This window comes from Salmo salar, chromosome ssa26 (genome assembly GCF_905237065.1).
Source record: "Salmo salar chromosome ssa26, Ssal_v3.1, whole genome shotgun sequence".
NCBI classification, from domain to species: Eukaryota; Metazoa; Chordata; class Actinopteri; order Salmoniformes; family Salmonidae; genus Salmo; species Salmo salar.
In genome coordinates, this window is record NC_059467.1 from 2,010,653 (window position 1) to 2,020,696 (window position 10,044).

The window sequence follows — 10,044 nt, forward strand, 5'->3', positions numbered from 1 at the left end:
TGTATTTGATACCATTCCGCTCCAGCCATTACCACGAGCCCGTCCTCCCCAATTAAGGTGCCACCAACCTCCCGTGCCCTATATAGTGCACTACTTTTGACCAAGACGCAGACTGATGTACCTTAAGGCATTTGAGTAAGGAGGTGAGCAGAGGGAAGCGGGTTATCTTGTGCATCCAGGGGGGCTGCTTGCGGATAACGTGCCCCAGGAGGGTAAGGGTGGGCAGCCGACAGGCCGGCTTGGCCATGCACTCGTTCAGCTTGTCCAGGAGGTGCTGCGGGACAACACAGACAAGTTAACATATCCAGTGCAAAGGTGTATTCACAAGGAACTGGACGAAACAGAGGGACTAACCTAAAAGTATATTCCCCGCTGGAAAACATTTTGCTACGGTGAGCCCTCAATGGCTGCTCATGGAATTCAACAAGTCAACAATAGCTTCTGTGCGATATTGTCAATTAATAAATAATTATGTTTAAGATGTGTGGTGAAACAGCCATGATCCAATTGTTCAGAGCACAATGTTATGTTTTGAGATCTCTGTGGTAAACCACACTTTATCCACAGAGGCCGGATTGATAGCCTGGTCGCATTTCTGTTTGCGCTGTCCTGCCAACTCGTGCCAATGATAATAGGAGTTGGCAGGACAGCACACCGATCTGGGACTAGGCAACTCAATTGGTGCCCCGGGTGAAAATTACGCTAAGTACAGATCAGGGATCAACTTCCCCTACCCCCTATTCTAACCATTAGCGGAGAAAATGCTAAACTGACCCAAGATCAGAGCCTTGGGGCAACTTTACACTACAGTGCTCACCTTGTCATGAGGCTCCCTAACAGAGCAAAGGATGAGTATAGCCTGTGGAGAGCTGGTCTCAAGGTAGTAATCCACAAGGCCATTGAGCAGCACAGATCCTCGCTCTGTTATTCAGAAGGGAAGAATCAACTAATCAATGTATGTAACATGTTGATGACTAGAGACAACCAGAGCCATGTATATTTTTATTGATAGATATAATAGCCATTATTTATTGATCTCAATATATAGCTCTGGAGACAACGTCAAGGACATAGAGAGGAGGAGATCCTGCCAATACATTAGATGTTGGTTTATTTGTTAATAATATGCCATTTAGCAGACCCTTTTATCCAAAGTGACAATCATGCGTGCATGCTTTTTAAGTATGGGTGGTCCCGGGAATCGAACCCACTATCCTGGCGATGCAAGCACCATGCTGTACCAATTGAGGTACAGAGGACCCAGCCCTTGATCATGACTCTCAGTTCCATTACATTACACTACACAAGAGTAATTAGACAAATGCGTCTTCTGTATGGGGAGCTTTGTTAATCACTATTTTAGTAGTTATTCAAAGTAAATAAGGCATACTTTTGACTGCTGAATACCAACTATCAATCATTAAAATCATGTATTTTCTTTAGACAAAACCAGTAGATAGTGATAGGAATGCGTGGATGACGTCAGTGCTATGGAAAACTCCAGATGGCGCATGAAACCAGAAGTTGCTGAATTTGTGCACCATATTGCTGAATTGGGCTGAATGGCACCCCTCCCCCATCCCCCCCAAAAACACAAAGGATCATGGTGAAAGTGGCCGTAACTATCAAAGGATCATGGTCGATGTAGTCATTTTCATCCTGCCTGAGCAAGTCAATCTTAATGTCTATGGCATGAGGGAGCAAGTGACCTCGTAGCCTGCCGGCCTGTGATTGGTCTGTGTCAGCACATGGTCCTGTGTGATGTCAAATGTAATCAGAATAGATCACTCTTTAATGAAATATCTGGATTTGTAGCAAATATATATATAATTCAGTGGGTATCGAACTTCATAATAAACTAATTTGAGCCCAAAATGGACATTAAAATAATAATTAATTTCCATATGCTTTTTAAAACCTCTACAGGACCCCCTTCCCCCCAGAAAGCTTAAATTCTTGTTAATCCAACTGCCCTGTCCAATTTACAGTAGCTATTAGAGTGAAAGAATACCATGCTATTGTTTGATGAGAGTGTACAGTTATGAACTTGAAAATGTATAAATAAACCAATTAGGCACATTTGGGCAGACTTGATACAACATTTTGAACGGGGCCATTTTCAACGGGACTTTAAATGCAATGGTTCATTGGATCAGTCAAACTATTGTGAGAGAAATGACAAGATTGTTATAATACTGTTATTGCATCAAATGGTTGTTTAATGCAACAGAATAAGGAGTTGTTAGAACACTCATCTGTGTGTGTTCTACTGAGGATGGGCGGGAGATTTAACACTGACAGTAGACTGACGATGTCTTTGGGTGATAAACCTAAAAGAGACTGCATTCCATAGCATGAGTTAATGTTTCTGTTCTATGGGAGAGATCTCGTGGCCAGAACACTGGTTTCTACACAATGAGAACAGTTTTTATGCATCTTTCATACAAATCTTAACCTTGTGACCCATTCCACACATCTGTTGTTTGTCAGGTAGACTGAAGAGGGTGTATCTTGGCTATAAAATACCTTTGTACCTTTGTCTCGGGGCTCTCAATTAATCACCTAAGAGTGATTCGTCGACCAGCCATCATTATCGTAAAGCACTCAATCGATTAACTTCATGCGTGTGTTTTATTGACCTGCTCCCTTATTAATAAGTGAATAAAGATTTAGTTGAAGTATGACTCTCACGTGTGTGATAAGTTTGTCTCTCCTCATTTGATAGTAAATAAATTAACCACCACACTTTGTACATACACTGCTGCCATCTATTGGCCAAAATCTAAATTGTGCCTAAAATGGAATAATACATTGTGGCCTTTCTCTTGCATTTCAAAGATGGGGGGGAACGCATGTTTTTACTTTGTATTATCTTTTACCAGATCGAATGTGTTACATTCTCCTACATTAATTTCATATTTCCACAAACTTCAAAGTGTTTCCTTTCAAATGGTATCAAGAATATGCATATCCTTGCTTCAGGTCCTGAGCTACAGGTAGTTAGACTTAGGTATGTCATTTTAGGCAAAACTGAGGGCCTTTTTTTTTTAGGTAGCAATACCTTGCGAAGCAACTGCTCTCTGTCCTTCACTCTATTGTGCATTCTTCTGTCTCTTCTCGTAGCATGCGTAAAAGAAACACACAGACCGGACAAGTAGGTTCACAATGGATTATGGTCATTGGAGCTAATTACCACATTTTTCTGCGATAATCTATGTAGAATATTGGCCTGTTGGAAACTACAACTCCCTATTACATCACACAGTTTGGGCTTGATCTGATTTATCTCTAGAGAAACTATGCAACGTGCGCATTGAGGGCAGAGAAAAACAAATGAAATGGAATTCAAATAATTGAACCAATGTTAGTCAATTACTTGTATTATTGATTTTGTATTGTAGATATGTTATGGTAGAGTGGTGTGCAATAATGTGTTGTGTTTTGTATTATTTTATTGTATGTAATTGTGATTGGGCCCCAAGAAGAGTAGGCAGCAGGTAATAGGGATTCAGAAGAAATACAAATAAGTTGTTTACATTTTTATTTATTTAAATACCCAAAACTTAATTGCTCTGCAGTAAAGGGAGCAGAATGTCACCAAGAGTTTGAGACCTGCAGAGAACCATGCAAACACTGACCTATTCTCTCCCTAGTAGCGTGTAGTAATCTCAGCCTGTTGTGGTTGAGTGGCCAGTAGGGAGAGGCGGGGATAATGCTGAATTTTGAGTACTGACCTGTGCTGAGGTGGTCATTGAGGACACTTTTGATCTGATCCAGTTCATGCAGATCGGACGACTCCAGGAGCGGGAGGAGGTCGCTCACATTCGGCTGCTCCTTTGCCATGGTGCTGCTGGGATGCCTATGGAACTGTCCCCCCTCTCAAGGTAAAGCCTGCCAGCAACCTGCTGTGCTGTTGTAATGGGGTGGCCACTGCAGGCACGTTTGACACCAAAGAAAATGTGGTCAAGCTAAAAATTGAATCATTCATACAGCTGTGCAGTTAGATACACATCAATACTATTAATAGGAACTTACATCATATGACCATTTACTAGTTACTATCAATTTGTATTATGCCAAGGCTGACTTTTTATTTAATGTTCAACTACAACATAAAGGATGATCAGTGGTGTCTGCCTGGTGGAATTGAGCGCGTGTGTTCAGTTAGCTATCTGTGAATCCTAGTTAGCTAGCTAGTTGAAGTAGTTGGGGAGAGATGAGTAGCCGGCAAACTAATTGCGTCAACATATTTAAGTTATTACCATTGCAACATATTAAAGAAATCTTGCAATGAATCGTGAAGAAGTAGCTAATGAAGACAGCTGACGTTAATGCACAAACTTGATTGAACGCTGCCCCAAAATGTTGACTAACTATACCTAGGCTAGTTAGCCATCTAGCTAGTTGGCTAGCTAACGTCAACTGTTACCAGTAGCTAGTACCGTACTGACAAACTCGATTAGTTCAACTATTTTGCGGGGACTTATTTATTTTTTGATTCAAATATGTACCAGAAAAGTTCAAATTTTAGACTAAAATATTTGTCAAGGCGAAAGTAAACACTTTAATAAATGCATGGAATACATTTTATTACCTTCTACACTTGTTGTTCTCCACAGGGCGCAGCCATGTTGAGCAACCGAAAAGCCCCCCCTCCTCTCCTGAAATCTACGCAGCACTCTGGAAAAATTATTCACAGCTGTCAACTACAATCCGATTCCGACTAAATTCTGACCTTCAAATCTGGCACGAAAGTTATAATACATACCATTCCTTTTTTTTATTGGAACAATAACACTTTAATTTAATATAATTGTGCTCCGTTGACTATGGCGTTGTTGCAGGAGGACTGCCTTGTTGGTTGAGAGGCAAGTCGGATTTCTCGTGACTCACATAGCTTGCCTGTCTGCGCAAGCGTTCTACGCACAAGGGCAAAGTGCTGTAGACCTATCCATTCCAGGTAGTAGGCCTACCAACAGATTCCAATTCATATGAGGTACCACTACAAACAGTAACTGTAAATGGTGCTACAGTATATCACTGTTCAATTGGCATTGCTTAGAAGTCGCACTTACATTTTGTTGCCTGCAAATGGTGAATTTGTGGAGGTAAGTAAAAAAACGAATGATTGGATTTGCCTAGGCCTGCATACAGGACTGTTAACCTGCTGATGTAAAGCCTTGGCATATTTGGGGAGCTGACAAGTCTTCTGGTCTCAGGCAACACGCAGAGGTGTAGTCCATCGAAACAAAGCACCGGTTGAGCTCACAACGCTTGGGATTTTTTTTTATATGGACCTAAATCATGACTCGAGAGAGCATAATTCATTAAAAAAAATGTTTTATCCCCCGGACTAGAGAGGCGAAGGTGGAGAACCATGCGTACTTCCGAAACACGATCCTACTAAGCCGCACTGTATAACAAGAAAACTGCTGAATGCTGATGCACTACCAAATTTCGAAATTGCACCTTGTATTTAAATAGTATATTCCAGGCCCACTAGTCAAACTTTTAACCAACCTAATGCAATGTCAAATCTTAGCGCTGCCTAAGATTTAGGTTTGGGGGTGTGTTGTTTTTTTTTACAACCAGAATTATGCGCGCAAAAAGGCTGCGGTAATGGAGCGTCAACTAGTCCCAAAAGGCTCCTTATTCTTCCCCCACAATTAATCAAATGGCCACCAGGACACTTTGATTTTTACACTGCTACTACTCGCTGTTTATCTATGCATAGTCACTTTACCCCTACCTAAATGTACAAATGACCTCGACTAACCTGTACCCCCACACATTGCCCTGGTACCCCCTGTATATAGCCTCATTATTTTGTGTAATTCTTACAACAACAAAAAAATACTTACGTTTTTAGTAAATCTTTTCTTAACTGCTTTGTTGATTAAGGGCTTGTAAGTAAGTATTTCACAGTAAGGTCTACACCTGTTTTATTCTGCGCATGTGACAAATACAATTGGATTTTGATTCATTAACAATTGTAGGTGTGTCGAGGCTTGATCTCTCACTTGCCAGTCAGAACGTGCTCCATGGCTAAATATGTGGTTGCTTCAAGTTGTGTATTTATTGTATTTAATGTATTGTATTTTCATCAACTCTAATGATGTTTGTCAATTATAGCTTAGTTTGTCAATTAGACTACAGAAACAAAGTAACTAAATGTAGACATGTCCCATATTTGCTAAGAATGTTTAACATGTTTGCAGTCCACAATGTTCTAAGTAATAGCATGGCTTCACTATAGAAATATATTGTTAAACATATTACATTTACATTACATTTAAGTCATTTAGCAGACGCTCTTATCCAGAGCGACTTACAAAATGGTGCATTCACCTTATGATATCCAGTGGAACAACCACTTTACAATAGTGCATCTAAATATTTTAAGGGGGGGGGGGGGTTACTTTATCCTATCCTAGGTATTCCTTAAAGAGGTGGGGTTTCAGGTGTCTCCGGAAGGTGGTGATTGACTCCGCTGTCCTGGCGTCGTGAGGGAGCTTGTTCCACCATTGGGGTGCCAGAGCAGCGAACAGTTTTGACTGGGCTGAGCGGGAACTGTGCTTCCTCAGAGGTAGGGGGGCCAGCAGGCCAGTGGTGGATGAACGCAGTGCCCTTGTTTGGGTGTAGGGCCTGATCAGAGCCTGAAGGTATGGAGTTGCCGTTCCCTTCACAGCTCCGTAGGCAATCACCATGGTCTTGTAGCGGATGCGAGCTTCAACTGGAAGCCAGTGGAGAGAGCGGAGGAGCGGGGTGACGTGAGAGAACTTGGGAAGGTTGAACACCAGACTGGCTGCGGCGTTCTGGATGAGTTGTAGGGGTTTAATGGCACAGGCAGGGAGCCCAGCCAACAGCGAGTTGCAGTAATCCAGACGGGAGATGACAAGTGCCTGGATTAGGACCTGCGCCGCTTCCTGTGTGAGGCAGGGTCGTACTCTGCGAATGTTGTGGAGCATGAACCTACAGGATCGGGTCACCGCCTTGATGTTAGTGGAGAACGACAGGGTGTTGTCCAGGATCACGCCAAGGTTCTTAGCACTCTGGGAGGAGGACACAAGGGAGTTGTCAACCGTGATGGCGAGATCATGGAACGGGCAGTCCTTCCCCGGGAGGAAGAGCAGCTCCGTCTTGCCGAGGTTCAGCTTGAGCTGGTGATCCGTCATCCACACTGATATGTCTGACAGACATGCAGAGATGCGATTCGCCGCCTGGTTATCAGAAGGGGGAAAGGAGAAGATTAATTGTGTGTCGTCTGCATAGCAATGATAGGAGAGACCATGTGAGGATATGACAGAGCCAAGTGACTTGGTGTATAGCGAGAATAGGAGAGGGCCTAGAACAGAGCCCTGGGGGACACCAGTGGTGAGAGCGCATGGTGCGGAGACAGATTCTCGCCACGCCACCTGGTAGGAGCGACCTGTCAGGTAGGACGCAATCCAGCGTGGGCCGCGCCGGAGATGCCCAACGCGGAGAGGGTGGAGAGGAGGATCTGATGGTTCACAGTATCAAAGGCAGCAGATAGGTCTAGAAGGATGAGAGCAGAGGAGAGAGAGTTAGCTTTAGCAGTGCGGAGAGCCTCCGTGACACAGAGAAGAGCAGTCTCAGTTGAATGCCCAGTCTTGAAACCTGACTGATTAGGATCAAGAAGGTCATTCTGAGAGAGATAGCAGGAGAGCTGGCCAAGGACGGCACGTTCAAGAGTTTTGGAGAGAAAAGAAAGAAGGGATACTGGTCTGTAGTTGTTGACATCGGAGGGATCGAGTGTAGGTTTTTTCAGAAGGGGTGCAACTCTCGCTCTCTTGAAGACGGAAGGGACGTAGCCAGCGGTCAAGGATGAGTTGATGAGCGAGGTGAGGAAGGGGAGAAGGTCTCCGGAAATGGTCTGGAGAAGAGAGGAGGGGATAGGGTCAAGTGGGCAGGTTGTTGGGCGACCGGCCGTCACAAGACGCGAGATTTCATCTAGAGAGAGAGGGGAGAAAGAGGTCAAAGCACAGGGTAGGGCAGTGTGAGCAGGACCAGCGGTGTCGTTTGACTTAGCAAACGAGGATCGGATATCGTCAACCTTCTTTTCAAAATGGTTGACGAAGTCATCCGCAGAGAGGGAGGAGGGGGGAGGGGGAGGAGGATTCAGGAGGGAGGAGAAGGTAGCAAAGAGCTTCCTAGGGTTAGAGGCAGATGCTTGGAATTTAGAGTGGTAGAAAGTGGCTTTAGCAGCAGAGACAGAAGAGGAGAATGTAGAGAGGAGTGAGTGAAAGGATGCCAGGTCCGCAGGGAGGCGAGTTTTCCTCCATTTCCGCTCGGCTGCCCGGAGCCCTGTTCTGTGAGCTCGTAGTGAGTCGTCGAGCCACGGAGCAGGAGGGGAGGACCGAGCCGGCCTGGAGGATAGGGGACAGAGAAAATCAAAGGATGCAGAAAGGGAGGAGAGGAGGGTTGAGGAGGCAGAATCAGGAGATAGGTTGGAGAAGGTTTGAGCAGAGGGAAGAGATGATAGGATGGAAGAGGAGAGAGTAGCGGGAGAGAGAGAGCGAAGGTTGGGACGGCGCAATACCATCCGAGTAGGGGCAGAGTGAGAAGTGTTGGATGAGAGCAAGAGGGAAAAGGATACAAGGTAGTGGTCGGAGATTTGGAGGGGAGTTGCAATGAGATTAGTGGAAGAACAGCATCTAGTAAAGATGAGGTCAAGCGTATTGCCTGCCTTGTGAGTAGGGGGGGAAGGTGAGAGGGTGAGGTCAAAAGAGGAGAGGAGTGGAAAGAAGGAGGCAGAGAGGAATGAGTCAAAGATAGACGTGGGGAGGTTAAAGTCACCCAGAACTGTGAGAGGTGAGCCATCCTCAGGAAAGGAACTTATCAAGGCGTCAAGCTCATTGATGAACTCTCCAAGGGAACCTGGAGGGCGATAAATGATAAGGATGTTAAGCTTGAAAGGGCTGGTAACTGTGACAGCATGGAATTCAAATGAGGAGATAGACAGATGGGTCAGGGGAGAAAGAGAGAATGTCCACTTGGGAGAGATGAGGATTCCAGTGCCACCACCCCGCTGGCTCGATGCTCTAGGGGTATGCGAGAACACGTGGGCAGACGAAGAGAGAGCAGTAGGAGTAGCAGTGTTATCTGTGGTAATCCATGTTTCCGTCAGCGCCAGGAAGTCTAGGGACTGGAGGGTAGCATAGGCTGAGATGAACTCAGCCTTGTTGGCTGCAGACCGGCAGTTCCAGAGGCTGCCGGAGACCTGGAACTCCACGTGGGTCGTGCGCGCTGGGACCACCAGGTTGGAGTGGCAGCGGCCACGCGGTGTGAAGCGTTTGTATGGCCTGTGCAGAGAGGAGAGAACAGGGATAGACAGACACATAGTTGACAAGCTACAGAAGTGTTGTTTCTTGTATTATTGTCTCCTGTGTCTTTAGAGAACTGTTTCACTTTGATATCCTTTTTCTTCTGTCCTGATTTTCTCTTTCTTTTCTTCTTCATATGATTCGCAATGATATATGCCTACTGTAAAATGCATTATGTCTGAGCCATGGACATGCCAAACGTTGTCAATAAGAAAGATTCAATTAAAGATAAATCGGCAATAAATAAAACAAAGCAACTTTCTTTAAATGAGCTATGTCTAAGTACAGTTACAGGCACCATAATTGCTCCCCGTGGGCATATAATATTAGGCCCATGACAATGTACACTATGGAGGGTTTTACAGACATCCAAACTTTTCACAGGAGTTGGAAAAATATCCAGTATAAAAAGAAAGAGGTAATGTCCACTCTATGTACTGCTCCCAAATAAATAAATAAATATATATATATATATATACACACACACACACACACACACAGTGCCTTCAGAAAGTATTCACACCCCTTTACCTTTTCAACATTTTGTTATATAGTGGAATTTAATTTATTTTTTGTCAATGACCAATACAAAATACTCATGTCAAAGTGGAAGAACAATTCTAACATTTGTAAAATAAAAAAAACAACAACAAAACACTCTTGATTAGATAAGTATTCAAGCCCCTGAGTCAATACATGT

The 10,044-nt window shown here is 44.1% G+C and overlaps 1 protein-coding gene across 4 annotated transcripts in view; it reads right to left on the minus strand.

Moving 5' to 3' along the window:
• Positions 1 to 5,053, minus strand: part of tsc1a (TSC complex subunit 1a) — a 33,400-nt gene extending 28,347 nt beyond the window's left edge. For 2 of the 4 annotated variants that reach the window (XM_014174821.2, XM_014174820.2), the window contains exons 1-5: positions 4,769 to 5,053; positions 4,595 to 4,680; positions 3,735 to 3,930; positions 818 to 921; positions 122 to 274 (exon numbers count right to left, since the gene is read on the minus strand). In XM_014174821.2, the coding sequence (XP_014030296.1) occupies positions 122 to 274; positions 818 to 921; positions 3,735 to 3,843 (366 nt within the window). In that variant the 5' untranslated portion in view covers positions 3,844 to 3,930; positions 4,595 to 4,680; positions 4,769 to 5,053. Of the gene's footprint in view, positions 1 to 121; positions 275 to 817; positions 922 to 3,061; positions 3,114 to 3,734; positions 3,931 to 4,594; positions 4,681 to 4,768 lie in introns of those variants that run through there. The other 2 variants (XM_045708126.1, XM_045708125.1) reach the window with 2 other exon arrangements.
• Positions 5,054 to 10,044: the final 4,991 nt, after the last annotated feature.